General features: G+C 44.7%; 1 protein-coding gene across 1 annotated transcript in view; it reads right to left on the minus strand.

The window, feature by feature from the left end:
• Positions 1-661: 661 nt before the first annotated feature.
• The window catches only part of LOC149451984 (uncharacterized), a 34,952-nt gene continuing 16,283 nt past the window's right edge, over positions 662-19,330 (minus strand). The window contains exons 3-5 of the mRNA XM_089689891.1: positions 14,344-14,529; positions 8,110-8,129; positions 662-2,529 (exon numbers count right to left, since the gene is read on the minus strand). Of these exons, the coding sequence (XP_089546017.1) occupies positions 2,257-2,529; positions 8,110-8,129; positions 14,344-14,529 (479 nt within the window). The 3' untranslated portion in view covers positions 662-2,256. The remainder of the gene's footprint in view (positions 2,530-8,109; positions 8,130-14,343; positions 14,530-19,330) is intronic.

The raw sequence follows: 19,330 nt of genomic DNA on the forward strand, positions 1-19,330 counted from the left end.
ATAAGGGGGGGATATGATCTCCATGTATAATACATAAGGGGGGGATATGATCTCCATGTATAATACATAAGGGGGGGATATGATCTCCATGTATAATACATAAGGGGGATATGATCTCCATGTATAATACATAAGGGGGGATATGATCTCCATGTATAATACATAAGGGGGGATATGATCTCCAGGTATAATACATAAGGGGGGATATGATCTCCATGTATAATACATAAGGGGGGGATATGATCTCCATGTATAATACATAAGGGAGGATATGATCTCCATGTATAATACATAAGGGGGTGATATGATCTCCATGTATAATACATAAGGGGGGATATGGTCCATGTATAATACATAAGGGGGATATGATCACCATGTATAATACATAAGGGGGGATATGATCTCCATGTATATTACATAAGGGGGGATATGATCTCCATGTATAATACATAAGGGGGGGGGGATATGATCTCCATGTATAATACATAAGGGGGGGGATATGATCTCCATGTATAATACATAAGGGGGGATATGATCTCCATGTATAATACATAAGGGGGGATATGATCACCATGTATAATACATAAGGGGGATATGATCTCCATGTATAATACATAAGGGGGGGGATATGATCTCCATGTATAATACATAAGGGGGGATATGATCTCCATGTGTAATACATAAGGGGGGATATGATCTCCATGTATAATACATAAGGGGGGATATGATCTCCATGTATAATACATAAGGGGGGATATGATCTCCATGTATAATACATAAGGGGGGATATGATCTCCATGTATAATACATAAGGGGGGATATGATCTCCATGTATAAATACATAAGGGGGGATATGATCTCCATGTATAAATACATCAGTGGTTCATATAGTGAACTCGGTATAGTTATTCCCCCTGAGGTCATCACAGAGGACAAGGGGGCGCTCTTTACATCTGGAGGAAAAGAAATGTAATCTCCAAACACGGAAAGGCTTCTTCACAGTGAGAGCTGTGAGAATGTGGATTAGACTCCCTCCAGAGTTGGTTGTGGCCAGATCAGTGGATTGCTGTAGGAAAGTCCTGGATTCTTTCTTGGATACACAGAATATAACTGGATATAACATTTATAGGGAAAGTTGATCCAGGGAATATCCGATTGCCTCTCGGGGGACCAGGAAGGAATGTTTGCCCTGCAGGAGCAGATTGGATCATGCTTTGCTGGCTTTTTTGCCTTCCTCTGAATCACCTGTGGGTGTAGGAATATAACATTTTTTTTTTATGGTTGAACTGGATGGACTTTTGTCTTTTTTAAGCCAGACTAACTATGTAATTATGTAAGGAGCGTACAATCTAAGGTCCCTAACTCACATACATACACATACATGGGCCAATTTTAGATAGGAGCCAATTAACCTACCAGCATGTCTTTGGAGTGTGGGAGGAAACCAGAGCATATGGAGAGAACCCACGCAGGCACAGGGAGATGATGCAAAACCAGACAGGCAGTACCATGGTAGGGATTTGAACCAACAACCCTAGTGCTGCCAGGCAGAAGTGCTAACCACTGCAGTGGATGTCTGACCTGCATTTGCACTCACCAACATGTCATATTAACACACTGCATCTGGCAGCCATGTGTCCCAATAAGAATGAATGGAATGCCAATACCTGGATGCACCTGCACACCACAGTGTCGGGAAACAATGGACCTGCACTGGACCCGCAGTAAAGCTCCCCATGTGAATGGGCCCTAGCACGGGTACTGTGAATATCATGGTGTGACAGGGTGAGTGTGTTTAGGGCGTTCAATGATGCGTTAGTGAATTTGATCATTTTGGACAGTTGAGTGAGACAAGGAATGTTGTAGTTTCTTAGCTTGAGTGCTATGATGACTGAATTCTGAATTTCATAAAAAACAGGCCATCGCCTAAAATAAGGGTCTCCAAACTATGGCCTACAGGCCACATCCGGCCCTCTACAAGATTTTATCCAGCCCACAGCTAGAGTCAGTGGTGTATTCTCAATGTGTACTGATTGAGGATAAAGGTCAGCAAAGGCTGCATATGGCCTCTGATTCTGATGTGAGGGAGGGCTGTGATGGGGACACTGATGTAAGGTGGAGGGGACTCTAATGGGCTTCTTTCTGGCCCGCGAATATTTGTGTGACCCTCATATTGAAAATTTGGAGACCCCTAGTCTTGAACCTTCAGGAATTTTTGGAACTTCCATCCTTGGGTCTGGGTCCCTCATTTTAGTTCTATGGTAACTTGGTGGCCCTTGTACTAGTGATATTGCCAAGCAGTTGGGATGTAGCATTAATTGTCTGAGAGGTAAATGACTCGGTGGTGTTATCAATAGTAACCGGTGGAGTTGTCATAATTTTGGAGATAAAATGGGAGGTGAAGTTTGTCACATTGACTGGGGGAGATAAGGTGCTCGGGATCTCTGGGTGCTTGGTGCTACGGACACTCACAATGATAATTATAATAAACAACAGCACAGCCAGGAATATCAGCCATATTAAATATTTCTGAAAGACAAAAAAAAGACAAAAGTCATAAATAATATTTTTGATTTATGGCTCTAATAACAACAAACATCCCCAAATATAAAAATGTCATTAAGAAAACAAAGCAACGTAGCAAGAAATGGGGAGTAGACTGGTCCACGTGTTGGTGAGCACCTTGTCAACATTGCTAACCAACACTAACAGGTGAACTTTGACTTCTCTGCCTGTCTACATATACTGGTTGTGTATGTCAAGGCAATTTTTTTTTAAGTTGAACTCCAGAAGAAAATTAAGTCCTAATAGATCACTTCATGCTGGCCCCTTTTACAGGTATACAGTTGTGTTCAAAATAATAGCAGTGTGTTGAAAAAAAGTGAATAAAGCTGAAAATCCTTCTAATAGCTTTTATTTCCATCCACACAAATGCATTGGGAACACGACACATTCTATTCCAAATCACAACATGAAGAAAAATACATCAAATTTGTGTTGTTCCTCTAAAAAAAAAATTGAAAAAAAGTGAATATTAGACGGTTCAAAATAATCACAGTGTTTGTATTCTTCTTTACAAACTCAAACATTCACTATATAAACTGAGAAATGTTTGAAGATTTTGCTTTCCTTTGAATGACTTCATGAATATTTGGTTGTAGTCGCACTGTTTCTGAGAACTGCTGTACATCTGTGTTGCATGGAGTCCCCCAACTTCTGGCCCCTGTGATCAGGTATTCCAGCCCAGGATGATTGGACCACATTCCACAGTTCTTCTCTATTTCTTGGTTTTGCCTCAGAAACGGCATTTTTGATGTCACCCCACAAGTTTTCTATTGGAATAAGATCCGGGGATTGGGCTGGCCACTCCATAACGTCCATCTTGTTGGTCTGGAACCAATATGTTGCCCGTTTACTGGTGTGTTTGGGGTCGTTGTCTTGTTGGAACACCCATTTCAAGGGCATTTCCTCTTCAGCATAAGGCAGCATGACCTCTTCAAGTATTCTGATGTATTCAAACTGATCCATGATCCCTGGTATGCGATAAATAGGCCCAACACCGTAGTATGAGAAACATCCCCATATCATGATGCTTGCACCACCATGCTTCACGGTCTTCACAGTGTACTGTGCCTTGAATTCAGTGTTTGGGGGTCGTCTGACAAACTGTCTCCGCCCACTAGACCCAAAAAGAACAATCTTACTTCCATCATTCCACAAAATGTTGCGCCATTTCTCTTTAGGCCAGTCAATGTGCTCTTTGGCAGATTGTAACCTCTTCAGCACATGTCTTTTTCCCAACAGTGGGACTTTGCGGGGACTTCTTGCAGATAGCTTGGCTTCACATCGGCGTCTTCTAATTGTAACAGTCCTCACAGGGAACGTCACACCTTCTTTCATCTTCCTGGAGCTGATTGTTGGCTGAGTCCGCCCCATTTTGGCTATTCTTCTATCCATTCCAATGGTAGGTTTTCGCTTTCTTCCACGTCTTTCAGGTTTTGGTTGCCATTTTAAAGCATTTGCCATCATTTTAGCTGAGCAGCCGATCATTTTCTGCACTTCTTTATATGTTTTCCCCTCTCCAATCAACTTTTTAATCAAAGTACGCTGTTCTTCTGAACAATGTCTGGAACGACCCATTTTCCTCAGAATTTCAGAGAGAAATGCACTGTAACCAGCATGTCCAACATTTGCTGCCTTCCTTCCTTAAATAAGGGCAATAATTGCCACCTGTTTTTCAAACAATGAATGACCTCACTAATAGAACTCCACACTGCTATTATTGTGAACACGCCCCTTTCAATGAGTGATTCAATGACACAGAATCAGCAGCATGCATGTCATGACTGTTGGGTCTGTTGGATTTCTATTACTCTACTACACCTGCTAGGAAATTATTTGCCATGTAGAAATATCATTTCCACCAAAAACAGTGATTGATCCAGTTAGTGATGTCTGACTGCTATTATTTTGAACACCACTGTATGTAACACATTCAAAATAAATACCTATAATGTTTAAAATTCAATTTCTCTTCCTGTACAGCCTCAGTTGCTCTTATTCTTGGCACCGTGCCAATATTCAGTGAGTCACAATAGGCCCATTGGTTGACAGCCTAAAGATTTACTGCTGCTGAGGGAAGAGGAAACAATGGGAATGACACAGACTGTGCAGATGAAGGACAGATTAGGGAAGGGGAAAGAAATAAGCAGAAGAGATGACAGGACAAACTCTACTGCCAAGGCTGAAACTGACACATTTTAATTGCAGAAAATTACATATAGTTTTTGAGACTTGTAGTACAATTCTCAGATAGGAGGTGACTGCTCTGGCAGGAAGTAATAGGAGCAATGCTGGAGGAAATTTACAGCACACACTTATTTTGGTAGTAGAATTATTAATGTAGAACGTACAGTATGTTCCTTGCTAAAAAACCATCAATTTCTATCAAGTTGTTATGGGTAAAGTTCTGCTTTAAGCTGTTGATGGATCATGGAAGGTTTAGAATCCTGGTAATGTTTTTACTGCTATCCAGGGCTCTGTTAGAGACATTTTCCCTTATTTCCTGTCCCAATGACAACATTTTATTACACAGGAAGTTAGGGAAAATCTGCAATGGACGTACACAAAGCAACCAATTAGAATGGATATACTAGTCTGGTGTTAGGAAAATAAATTCTAATATGGTACACTCTTCCTTGGTTTCTTTTTATCGGTTGCATTCTCCCTTGGCTCCTTCTCATTGGGTGCACTCTTCCTTGGCGCCTCTCATTGGATGCACTCTCCCTTGGCTCCTTCTCATTGGGTACACCCTCCCTTGGCTCCTCTCATTTGGTGCACATTCCCTTGGCTCCTTCTCATTCGTTGCGCATTCCCTTGGCTCTCTCTCATTGGGTGCACATTCCCTTGGCTCCTTCTCATTGGGTGCACTATCCCTTGGCTCCTCTCATTGGGTGCACATTCCCTTGGCTCCTTCTCATCGGGTGCGCATTTCCTTGGCTCCTTCTCATTGGGTATGCATTCCCTTGGCTCCTTCTTATTGGGTGTGCTCTTCCTTGGCTCCTTCTCATTGGGTGCACTCTCCCTTGGCTTCTTCTCATTGGATGTGCGTTCTCTTGGCTCCTTCTCATTGGGGACACTCTACCTTGGCTCCTTCTCATTGGGTACACTCTCCTTTGGCTCCTTCTCATTGGGTACGCTCTCCCTTGGCTCCTTCTCATTGGATACACCCTCCCTTGGCTCCTCTCATTTGGTGCACATTCCCTTGGCTCCTTCTCATTTGTTGCGCATTCCCTTGGCTCTCTCTCATTGGGTGCACATTCCCTTGGCTCCTTCTCATTGGGTGCACTATCCCTTGGCTCCTCTCATTGGGTGCACATTCCCTTGGCTCCTTCTCATCGGGTGCGCATTTCCTTGGCTCTTTCTCATTGGGTATGCATTCCCTTGGCTCCTTCTCATTGGGTGTGCTCTTACTTGGCTCCTTCTCATTGGGTACGCTCTCCCTTGGCTCCTTCTCATTGGGTACGCTCTCCCTTGGCTCCTTCTCATTGGGTGCACTCTCCCTTGGCACCTTTGAGAGCATTTTCCTTGGATGTTACTGGTTGAGTGCACTCGCCCTTGGCTCCTTTGAGTGAACTTTCCCTTGGATGCCTCTGATCATTATTATTATTCAGGATTTATATAGCACCAACAGTTTGCTCAGCACTTTACTATATAAAGGAATTCAGTACAGTAATGATACAGTTCAATACAAGAGGGTTAGGAGGTCCTTGCTCCTGGGAGTTTACAATCTCTTTACTTTCCTTTGGCTGCTACTCGTTGAGTGCAATCTACCTTGGCTGTTCCTGATTGGGTGCACTCTCTCTTGGCTCCACCTGATTGGGTGCACTCTCCTTTGGCTCCACCTGATTGGGTGCACTCTCCCGCATCTCCTCCTGATTGGGTGGACTCTCCTTTGGCTCCTCCTGATTGGGTGGACTCTCCCTTGGCTCCTCCTGATTGGGTGGACTCTCCCTTGGCTCCTCCTGATTGGGCGGACTCTCCCTTGGCACCTTCTATATGGGTGCACTCTCCCTCGGCTCCTTCTGATTGGGTACATTTTCCCTCATCTCTTCCTGATTGGGTGCACTCTCCCTTGGCTCTTCCTGATTGGGTGCACTATCCCTTGGCTTTTCCTAAATGGGTGCACTCTCCCTTGGCTCTTCCTGATTGGGTGCACCCTCCCACAAGACTCCAGTTACTGCATGCTTATATGAAAATAGTAAAATGATTGCCAGATTATTTAAATATAAAACCGTCATGTTCTAGGTTCTTACGGATCTACTGGTATCCCATTATCTCTTTTTAATTGAACATTCAGGATAGGGTCAAAAATGAATCTTCCCTATGAGAAGTATAGAAGCCACCATTGATGAACTCCTGCCAAAAATGGAAGTGGCCTGACTGACCCCCTGACTTTATTATTTTCTGGGTCAGGTATGCAGATCAAAAAAAATACATAGTTAGGTCCAACATCCTTCTCTGATTATTTATTCCAGCTAAATGACCTAAAGTATTGAAGTCAGAGTCCCCTTGGCATTCAGGCAGCTAGCATTTTCAGAATTAGTAGGCAGTAATGGCCAGTAGGTAAAAATGAGAAGTCGTGGCTTTCATTTACAAGTCAAAGTAAGCTAAATTCATGTCAAACTCTAGAGCTGGCGCCAGGGTTGGGACAAGGGGTGGGCAGGAGGGGTGACTGCCCTGGGCACTGTGGTATCATGTAAGGTGGGGGCACTGTGAGAAGATCTGAGGGAGGGGATTTGTGTTGGCAGGAGGAATTTGGGGGTGACAAGTGGTAAGATTTTTTTATAGAAGGGGAAATTTAGGGAGGGTGTGTTAGGAGTGGTGATTTAGAGGGATTTGTGTTGGGAGGGGAGATGGAGGAAGAGGATTTGTGCTAAGAGGGGGGATTTTGGAGATTTGTGCTATGGTAAAGGGGGGACAGGAATTGTACTAGGTGGCAAAATGTTTGGTTGGGGGGGATTTGTGCTAGCAGGGATGATTGGGGGGTATTTGTGATAGAAAGGGAAATTTGATGGGGGGGGGGGGGAATGTGTGCTGGGAGTTGGGATTTGAAGTGAGAGAGGATGTGTACTCAGTGGGGAAATTTGATGGGTAGAGGATTTTTTGTGGGGACGATCATTTGTGCTGGGGCGATCTGGGTGAAGGGGGAGGGGATATTTGTGCTAAGAGGGGAGGGATTTCATCAGGGGGGTAAATTTGTACTTGAAGGAGGGGGAATTTCTGCTTAGGGGGTAAACACACAGACTAGTGCTCAATTTTTTTTAGGGGGGGGAGGATTTGTGGATTTGTGCTGACACATAATGTTTATACATCTTTGGGGGGGGGGGGTGCAGTCTGGCGTGTTCGCCCTGGGCTCTAGATACCTTGTCCCGGCACTGGCTGGCGTCATCGATCTGTCTATACTGAATTGGTATCTGAATGATTGGCAGGTCTGTGTCTTGCCTGTTATCTCTGGCCCAGAATTGACCCCCCCTAGCTTGTTTCATGGACAACGTCCCATCTTTATGTATCGGACTTCATCCATTCTTACGTTTTACATGTACTCACCTTGAAGAACTCTGGGATGACTGTCAAAGAAAAGAAAAAAAACCCATAAAATTAGTCATGTTCAACAATTATCCTCAAATGTATATTTCATATTTGTGCAGTACATCCCAACAACATCTAAAATCCTGGAAAGGATACAACCTCCTCTACCCGACTCTGATCACCAGGAACTTTTTTCAGTGGGAACGCGGGGGAAGGAAGGTCCGGCACCTCCAGCACTGAATGTATGTAATGGCAAGGGGTGCTGGAGGGTCTAGTATTGCTGGCTGCTGGGGGATCTATTGTCACTTAAGGGGATCTATTTTCGTGTGGTGTTCTATTGCTGCTTGGGAAATCTATTGTTGCTGGTGGGGGAATTTAATGTTGATGGGGGTCAATTGTTGCTGGAAAGGATCTACTGTTGAGGGAGGGGTCTGTTGAAAGAACGCTCAATTCGTGGGAAAAAAAGGGACATGAATTTTATTTGGGTGCAGCGTTGCATGACCGTGCAATTGTCGGTTAAAGTAATGCAGCGCCGTAACGCAAAAAATGGCCTGGTCAGGAAGAGTGGGAAATCCTCTGAAGGGGGAGGGGTTAATACTACCTAAAACACACTGACACCGATACTAATTTAAAAGATTTTATTTTCTACCCTTACATTGAACCTAAGGCTCCATGTACACGAGCAGCTGATAAACTCGAATTTAGGAGCTTTTGGCATTTTCTCATCAAAGCTCCTAAACTCAACTCCATGAAAGCCCATGTGTCCCATGTATACGTAGGCTTTTAGTTTAAGAGTTGTTGTGTTTAGGTGAGGTTAAACCTCCCTCTCCTGAATGTGGAAGAATTGTGTTCAGGATTGGAATGTTTTGATCGCTGACCGCGGGAAAATGCAGCGCAACCGCGGTACCACATTTTTGCCGCAATTTGCGGTTTTCTGTTTATGAAGGTACAAAGCGGCCCCAATCCTCCTCTTCTCGGATCCCCCAGAACTGATCCTGGCTCCTCCTCTTCTTTGTGTGTCCCCATAGCAAGCCACTTGCTATAGAGGCACACAGTGTCTGTGCACTCCCGAGCTGTGTGTCTATGTGTCTCTATAGACTTTGCAGTTCCCTATAGGGGGCGCGCGTGAGCCACGGCTGTCAATCACCAGGCCCCGGCTGGTAATTACTCGCCGGTGCCCGGTGATTTCCGATGATCCCCGATGGGGAGGAGGACTGTTTTGTTTACTAACAGTTCTCCTCCCTGTCAGCTTGGGCACACTGCACAGCACAGCCATTCACAGCAGTGTGAATACAGTGAAGCACACACTCCCTCGCCCCCTAGTAAAACACTCCCTACACACAGTTAACCCTTTGATCACCCCTCATGTTAACCCCTTCCTGCTCAGTGCAATTAGTACAGTGTCAGTGCTTTTTTTTTTTTTTTTTAGCACCGACCAATATATTGGTGTCACTGGGGATGTCGCTGATCACCGCCATTACTTACTAGCAAAAATAACGCTATAACTTTCATGTAAACCAATTACTTTACACATATTGGGATTTTTTTTAGCAAAGACACGGAGCAGAATACAATTTGGCCTAAATTTATGAAAAAATTTGATTTTTAAAATTTTTTTACTAGACATGTTTAATAGCAAAAAGTCAAAAATATTGTTTTTTTGCAAAATTGTCAGTCTTTTTTTTTATAACGCAAAAAATAAAAACCACACAGGCAATTAAATACCACCAAAAGAAAGCTCAATTTGTGGGGAAAAAAAGGACGGACATTTCATTTGGGTGAGGAGGCCTGGCTCACAGTCTCCGCTCTAATTCATCCCAAAGGTGTTCTATGGAGTTGAGGTCAGGACTCAGTGCAGGCCAGTCAAGTTCCTCCACCCCAAACTGGCTTTTTACACGTTTGTTTATATCTTTCTCTCCTACAAGAAGAGATGCAATATATCTTTAACTCCTCACCCTCCAGAGCACCCCCCCCCCTTCCTGACCAGGCCATTTTCTGCATTACAGCGCTGCGTCACTTTAACTGACAACTGCGCTTTCATGCAAGCTGCACCCAAATGAAATGTCCGTCCTTTTTTTCCCCACAAATTGATCTTTCTTTTGGTGGTATTTGATTGCCTGTGTGGTTTTTATTTTTTGCGTTATAAAAAAAAAGACTGACAATTTTGCAAAAAACCGAGTAATTACCAGCCGGGGCCTGGTGATTGACAGCCGTGGCTCACGTGCGCCCCCTATAGGGAACTGCAAAATCAAGTATACATTTTATATATATATATATATATAGTAAATAAGTAAAGTGCAGCGCTCAAAATTATGATATGAAATTTTACAAAATTCGATCTAAATAGTTCGATCAAAAATAAAAGTTCATAAAATCTTGCGAACGATTCATGAATATGGTGAGCACAGCTTATAACAAATCCGGATAATGGCAGAAATGCGCACTCACCGACCGCGCATAGGAAATGCGCATATATGTATCAAATCCCACAGATGTCGTTATCCTCTGGGAAGAGGTGTCGTCAGTCAATCTGCTGGGCTAGCAGGGCCTCCTTAGATTTGGATCAGCCAGGATACACGTTCTTTCCAGGTACAGGGTTCCCTCCTCTGGACAGGATATGTAGCTGGGTCGTCTATTCCCTCGGCCGCTCTGCTCTTCTCCGGTGTGACACGGACCGGGCACCGAACCAAGTGCGCGCGCAGCCCCGACCACCTCAGTCCATTTCTGCCATTATCCGGATTTGTTATAAGCTGTGCTCACCATATTCATGAATCGTTCGCAAGATTTTATGAACTTTTATTTTTGATCGAACTATTTAGATCGAATTTTGTAAAATTTCATATCATAATTTTGAGTGCTGCACTTTACTTATTTATTTTTTCAGAAGTGGTTGTGATCATCTTCAGTGCATTTAGCTGCTTATTTGACCATTGATAACTTATTAGTAGCGCTCACTTTGTTTTATATTATATATATATATAGTATTTCTGCTATAGGGCAGATGGGAAGCGGGTAACTTGATGCAGAAGAGGAAGTAAACACATGGGCCGACTCACAGTGACTGATCACTGTGATAGCCAATCACACTACCACAGCAATCCGGTGATCTGGGAGTATTGTGTCCTGATCATTAGTAGGAGACCAGCGAGAATGCGGTGAGCTCCCAGTACAAGGAGAGATACACATATATGCAGTCCCACAGATAAAAAGTCACTTTCATCAGGCTGCTTATACACTATCAGGCCCGGACTGGCCATAGGGCACACCAGGCATTTTGCCCAGTGTGCTGGGACTGCCTGGATAGGAGGGGTGGCCGGGCTGTACATAGAAGAACTGGGCTGGGCATTTCTTGATTTCTCTATGGGCCGCCTGGCTACCCCTCCTATCCATCTCCTGCATGCCCTGGGCTCCTGTATGCTCCCCCTGTATGCTCCATCTCCTGCAGCACTTCTGCCAGATTCCCCCTCCCTGCAGCTGCTACCGATCATCTGTCAGCATATTCTGTCCCCAGTACTGACAGTTCCCTGCCCACCACAGACTGGAGAGGAGAGAAAGCTGCCCCTCCTCCTCCTCCCATCTCCTCCTCTGTCTGCCCCACCCACACTCCCCACCAGTCTTGTGTCTTCTCTCCCCCTTCTTCTTTCTTTCTATTCTTCTTTCTTTCCCTCCTTCATCCTTCCCTCTTTCCCCCCTTCCTTCTTTCACTCCTTTCTTCTTCTTCTTCTCTTTCCTTTTTTCCCTCCTTCATCCTTTCTCTCTTTCCATTCTTCCCTCTTTCCCCCCTTCCTTCTTTCACTCCTTTCTTCTTCTTCTCTTTCCTTCTTTCCCTCCTTCCTTCTCTCTTCTTACTTCTTTCCCTCTTTATTTCCTTTCTTCCCTCTTTCCCTCCTTCTTTTCCTCCTTCCTCCTTTCCCTCTTTCCTTCCTCCTTCTTTCCCACCTTCCTTCTTTCCCTCCTTCCCTCTTTCCCTCTTTCCATCCTTCCTTCATTCCCTCTTTTCCTTCTTTCCCTCCTTTTTTCCCCTCCTTCCTTGTTGCCCTCCTTGTTTCCCTCCCTCCTTCTATCTTTCCCGCTGTCTATATTTCCCTCCTTCCTTCTTTCTTTCACGCTTTCCTTCTTTCCCTCCTTCCTCCTTTCCCTCTTTCCATCCTTCCTTCTTTCCCTCTTTCCTACTTTCCCTCCTTCTTTCATTCCCTCTTTTCCTGTTTCCTTCTTTCCCTCCTTCCTTGTTGCCCTCCTTGTTTCCCTCCCTCCTTCTTTCTCTCAGTCTTTCTTTCTTTCTCTCCTTCCTTCTTTCCCTCTTTCTTTATTTTCCTCTTTCTTTTCCCCCTTCCTTCTTTCCTTCCTTCCTTCTTTCCTTCCTTCCTTCTTTCCCTCCTTCCTGCATTCCCTCCTTCTTTCTTTCACTCTTTCCTTCCTTCTTTCCCTCCTTTTCCTCCTTCCTTCTCTCCATTTTTCTTTCCCTCCTTCCTCCTTTCCCTCTTTCCCTCCTTCCTTCTTTCCCTCTTTCCTAATTTCTACTTACTTTCTTGTGTCCCTACTTGTTTCCCTCCTGCCTATCTTTCCCTCTTTCTTTCTTTCCCTCCTTCCTTCTTTCCCTCCTTCCTTCTTTCCCTCCTTCCTTCTTTCCCTCCTTCCTTCTTTCCCTCCTTCCTTCTGTCCCTCTTTCCCTCCTTCCTTCTTTCCCTCTTTCCTTCTTTCCCTCCTTCCTTCTTTCCCTCCTTCCTTCTTTCCCTCCTTCCTTCTTTCCCTCTTTCCTTCTTTCCCTCCTTCCTTCTTTCCCTCTTTCCTTCTTTCCCTCCTTCCTTCTTTCCCTCTTTCCTTCTTTCCCTCCTTCCTTCTTTCCCTCCTTCCTTCTTTCCCTCTTTCCTTCTTTCTCTCCTTACTTCTTTCCCTTTTTCCTTGCCTTTTCTTTCTTTCCCTCCTTCCATCTTTCCCTCCTTTTTTCTCACCTTCCTTTTTTTTCTTCTTCCTTCTCTCCCTCTTTCCTTCCATGTTTTTTTTTACATTTAAAACCTACTTACACTAGTGGCAAAACTACCAGGGTCACAAAAGTCGCTCTCGCGACTGGGCCCTGGCATTCCACCACTGAGCTCCGAGGAAAGGGTCCCTGGGCGCGGGGCTGCTCAGTCCAAAATGCCTATTATTTTGTCCTCATCCAGCACGTGTAAAGCACGCCGCCACTGGACTCTAGTACAGTGGAGACGTGTTCTCTGGAGTGACAAATCATGCTTCTCATTACATGTCTGGGTAAGGTGGTTGCCAGGAGAATGGCATTTGCCTGACTGCTTTGTGCCAAGTGTAAAGTTTGGTGGAGGGGAATTATGGTGTGGGATTGTTTTTCAGGGGGTGGGCTTGGCCCCCTAGTTCCAGTGAAGAGAACTCTTAAGGCGACATTTTGGACAATTTCATGCTCTCAACTTTGTGGGAGGAGTTTGGGGATGGCCCCTTCCTGTTCCAACATGACTGCCCACCAGTGTACAAAGCAAGGTCCATAAAGACATGGAGGAGCCAGTTTGGGGTGGAAGAACTTGACTGGTCTCCACAGAGTCCTGACCTCAACCCCATAGAACACCTTTGGGATGAATTAGAGCGGAGACTGCGAGCCAGGCCTCCTCCCCCGACATCAGTGCCTGACCTGACAAATGTGCTTCTGGAAGAATGGTCCAACCTTCCCATAGACACCCTCCTAAACTCTTCTTCCGAGAAGAGTTGAAGCTGTTATAACTGAAAAGGGCGGGGCCAACTCAATATTGAACCCTACGGACTAAGACTGGGAGGCCATTAAAGTTCATGTGCGTGGAAAGGCAGGGGAATCAATACTTTTGGCAATATCGTGTATATGTACAGTCAGCGGAAAGGAGTTACTCTCTTTAAAAAAAAAAAACAGTGACGCTGCATTCAACTTTCTCAATGCTTCTGACATTCGCTCAATGAATGTTTTATAAACAGACCCACTGTATGTTGTGAACACTTCATTTACATCATTCTAAAACAGAGACTAGAATTTATTATATATTTTAATGTCCATGTTTTTAGCCCTGATGAAGACTGATATTTCTTCACTTTGTGTCCAGACCAGGATTGAGGGGAAACGACCCACCCCAATTAAGAACCATACAGCGATCCCAATCCTTCCCTAATCCTATCAGTTGGCTGGAGTTGAGCTTTCCTCAAGATTTCCTCTTCAGATCTTTTATAGAAAGTTCCATACAAGTATTAGTCTATACATTCAACAGATTCACTTCTCACCTCTTTTTGGGATACATTTCTTCAAATCATCCATTTTTGGTCCCTTTCTATCATCTTTGTTCTCATTAAAGAGGAAGAGATCTTTCGCCAACAGACCAATCTTGATCTGTTCGCTGAGGATGGAAGCCTTATGCTCATTACTGCTGTCCTCCACGTCACCGGCCACTACGATCACATTGTCCCGTCCTGTATGAATCACACCGAAGGGGAGATCACTAGCATTGTACGGTGATTGAACTGAACACATCACTATTATAGAAGCCTCATTTCTCTGTATTAATATAGATGTGGACAGAGAGGATGTTGGACTTTCTCATTGAATATTCAGTGGTGGAGAGGGCAGGAAGCTCATGCAGAGAATTATGGATGTGCTTGACCTTCTAACTCAGCTAAAAGTGGCCAGATTGGTCCATAAATGATAATGGAAAGCTGGAGGGTTGTGAGTGAACACAGAATAAAACCCAGTACAGCATCCACATACACTCACCAGCCACTTTATTAGGTCCACCTGTTCAATTGCATTATAACACACATTGCTAATCAGCCAATCACATGGCAGCAACTCAATGCATTTGGGCATCTAGATTTGGTGGAGACAACTTGCTGAAGTTCAAACCGAGCATCAGAATGGGGGAGAAAGGGGTTTTAAGTGACTTTGAACATGGCATGATGTTGGTGTCAGACGGGCTGGTCTGAGTGTTCTGTTCAATCACTTATTAAGCAGTGGAAAATTCAGGGATCTCTTGATACCGAGCCAAGGTCAGGTGGACCAAGAAAGATTGCAGCCACAGCTGCTAGAAGAATTGTTCAGGATACAAAGTAAAACCCACAGGTAACCTCAGAAGAAATACTGCTGCTCTGGAGAAAGACGATGTGTTTCCTTTTTAAGGAGCATAATATGACGATACTTAAACAAAAATGAGCTGCATGGTCAAGTGGCCAGAAAGAAGCCGTTACTGCACTAATGCCACAAAAAAGCCTGTTAAGACATGCCAAGGTGTTGGCGGCCAGAAAGAAGCCTTTACTGTGTGTAGTAAAGGCTTCTTTCTGGCAACTCAACTATGCAGCTCATTTTTATTCAAGTATCGTCGTATAATGCTCCTTAAAAAAAACACACCATATTTTTCCAGAGCAGCCTGTATATCTCCTGAGGTTACCTGTGGGTATTTCTTTGTATTCCTAAAATTTTTCTGGCAGTTGTGGCTGCAATCTTTCTTCCTCTATCTGACCTAGGCTTGGTATCAAGAGATCCCCTGAATTTTCCACTTCCACTGACTGGTGTTTTGAAGGCTTTGGATATCTTTTTATATCCTTTTCCATCTTTATAAAGTTCCATTACCTTGTTATGCAGGTCTTTTCTGCTCCCCATGGCTCAGTATCCAGCCTGCTCACGTAAGAGCTAACAAACTCATTGACTATTTGTACACAAACACTAAATGCAATGTAAAAAGCCACAGATGTGGGAAATTTCCCTTTAATTGCCATGGTAACCAATGTGTGTCACCTTGTGTGTCTGTACCAAGGCCGAACATTTCAGAGGAGGGAAACTTCTGATCCATTTGGGGGATTTCTGTTATCATTAGGTTTTTAAAAAGGAGCCAAACAACTATATGATAATAAATGGCTTAATGTGATCACCATCCTTCAATAAAAGACAGCTTATTGGCATGATCAGTCAGATTTTCCATATCAATGCTGAAATGTCATGATTTCTTCCAGGGTATGCAAACTTTTGAGCACAACTGTCTATATTCCCAGGCAGAAGCTGCACACCTTGTGCTCATATACAGTGAGGCAAAAAATTATTTAGTCCGCCACCAATTGTGCAAGTTCTCCCACTTACAAAGATGAGAGAGGCCTGTAATTGGCATCATAGGGAGACCTCAACTATGAGAGACAAAATGAGAAAACAAATCCAGACAATCACATTGGCTGATTTGGAAAGAATTTATTTGCAAATTATGGTGGAAAATAAGTATTTGGTCAATATGAAAAGTTCATCTCAATACTTTGTTATATATCCTTTGTTGGCAATGACAGAGGTCAGACGTTTCCTTCACAAGGTTGGCACACACTGTTGCTGGTATGTTGGCCCATCCTCCATGCAGATCTCCTCTAGAGCAGTGATGTTTTGGGGCTGTCGCTGGGCAACACGGACTTTCAACTCCCTCCAAAGGTTTTCTATGGGGTTGAGATCTGGAGACTGGCTAGGCCACTCCAGGACCTTGAAATGCTTCTTACGAAGCCACTCCTTCGTTGCCCGGGCGGTATGTTTGGGATCATTGTCATGTTGGAAGACCCAGCCACGTTTCATCTTCAATGGACTTGCTGATGGAAGGAGGTTTGCACTCAAAATCTCACGATACATGGCCCCATTCATTCTGTCCTGTACATGGATCAGTCGTCCTGGTCCCTTTGCGGAGAAACAGCCCCAAAGCATGATGTTGCCACCCCCATGCTTCACAGTAGGTATGGTGTTCTTTGGATGCAACTCAGCATTCTCTCTCCTCCAAACACGACAAGTTGTGTTTCTACCAAACATTTCTATTTTGGTTTCATCTGACCATATGACATTCTCCCAATCCTCTTCTGGATCATCCAAATGCTCTCTAGCAAACTTCAGACGGGCCCCGGACATGTACTGGCTTAAGCAGGGGGACACGTCTGGCACTGCAGGATCTGAGTCCCTAGCGGCGTAGTGTGTTACTGATGGTAGCCTTTGTTACGTTGGTCCCAGCTCTCTGCAGGTCATTCACTAGGTCCCCACGTGTGGTCCTGGGATTTTTGGTCACCGTTCTTGTGATCATTTTGACCCCATGGGGTGAGATCTTGCGTGGAGCCCCAGATGGAGGGAGATTATCAGTGGTCTTGTATGTCTTCCATTTTCTAATTATTGCTCCCACAGTTGATTTGTTCACACCAAGCTGCTTGCCTATTGCAGATTCAGTCTTCCCAGCCTGGTGCAGGTCTACAATTTTGTTTCTGGTGTCCTTCGACAGCTCTTTGGTCTTCACCATAGTGGAGTTTGGAGTGTGACTGTTTGAGGTTGTGGAAAGGTGTCTTTTATACTGATAACAAGTTCAAACAGGTGCCATTGATACAGGTAATGAGTGCAGGACAGAGGAGCCTCTTAAAGAAGAAGGTCCAGGTCTGTGAGAGCCAGAAATCTTGCTTGTTTGTAGGTGACCAAATACTTATTTTCCACCATAATTTGCAAATAAATTCTTTCCAGATCAGCCAATGAGATTGTCTGGATTTGTTTTCTCATTTTGTCTCTCATAGTTGAGGTCTCCCTATGATGCCAATTACAGGCCTCTCTCATCTTTGTAAGTGGGAAAACTTGTACAATTGGTGGTGACTAAATACTTTTTTGCCCCACTGTATGTATAAAACCATTGTAGGAGGAGCTGAGGTAAATTACAGTGGAGGAAATCTGCCCATTGTGGGAGGGGAAAAGAAATAGGGAAATCTCATAGAAGGAGGGGTAGAGACACAAACGACTGCAGGGAAATCTCCCCATTGTGGGAGGGGCAGAGACATAAACTACTGGGGAGGAATCTCCCCATTGTGGGAGGGGCAGAGACATAAACTACTGGGGAGGAATCTCCTCATCGTGGGAGGGACAGAGACACAACTACTGAAGGAAAATCTCCCCATTGTGGGAGGGACAGAGACACAAATGACTGCAGGGAAATCTCCCCATTGTGGGAGGGGCAGAGACATAAACTACTGCAGGAAATCTCCCCATTGTGGGAGGGGCAGAGACATAAACTACTGCAGGAAATCTCCCCATTGTGGGAGGGGCAGAGACATAAACTACTGCAGGAAATCTCCCCATTGTGGGAGGAGCAGAGACATAAACTACTGCAGGAAATCTCCCCATTGTGGGAGGGGCAGAGACACAAACTACTGCAGGAAATCTCCTCATTGTGGGAGGGGCAGATACACAAACTACTGGGGGGGAACTTCACCATTGTGGGAGGGGAAGAGACTCAAACTACTGCTGAGAAATCTCCTCATTGTGGGAGGGGCAGCGACACATACTACTGCTGGGAAAGCTCCTCATTGTGGGAGGGGCAGCAACACATACTACTGCTGGGAAAGCTCCTCATTGTGGGAGGGGCATAAACACAAACTACTGCTGGGAAAGCTCCTCATTGTGGGAGGGGCATAAACACAAATTACTGCAGGGAATTCTCCCCATTGTGGGAGGGGCAGACACACATACTACTGCAGGGAAATCTCCCCATTGTGGGAGGGGCAGAGACACAAACTGCTGAGGGGAAATCCCCCCATTGTGGGAGGGGCAGAGACAAAAACTACTGCAGGGAAATCTCCCCATTGTGGGAGGGGCAGAGACACAAGCTGCTGCAAAAAAATCTCCCCGTTGTGGGAGGGGAAGAGACAAATTGCTGCAGGGAAATCCCCCCATTGTGGGAGGGGCAGATACACCAACTACTGCAGGGAAATCTCCCCATTGTGGGAGGAGCATAGACACATGCTACTGCGGGGAAAATCTCCCCATTGTGGGAGGGGCAGAGATACTAAATACTGCAGGGAAATTTGATCATTGTGGGAAGGGCAAAGACAAAAGCTACTGCAGGGATATCTCAGCATTGTGGGAGGGGCAGATACACCAAATACTGCTGGGAAATCTCAGTATTGTGGGAGGGGCAAATACACCAAATACTGCTGGGAAATCTCAGTATTGTGGGAGGGGCAGATACACCAAATACTGCTGGGAAATCTCAGTATTGTGGGAGGGGCAGATACACCAAATACTGCTGGGAAATCTCACCATTGTGGGAGGGGCAGAGACACAAATTAGAGCAGGAAATCTCACCATTGTGGGAGGGGCATCCATTTGAAAGTTGCCTGTGATAGAATAACTATAATGACCACCTTTCCAACACCATGGGTTCTGCTGGGTTTTGTCATGTCACGGGATAAGAAGAGGAAACTACATCATGGAGAGGGGAACACAGGC

Source organism: Staurois parvus, unplaced genomic scaffold (genome assembly GCF_062004578.1).
Source record: "Staurois parvus isolate SC_StPar_1 unplaced genomic scaffold, SC_StPar_1.0 ptg000503l, whole genome shotgun sequence".
NCBI classification, from domain to species: Eukaryota; Metazoa; Chordata; class Amphibia; order Anura; family Ranidae; genus Staurois; species Staurois parvus.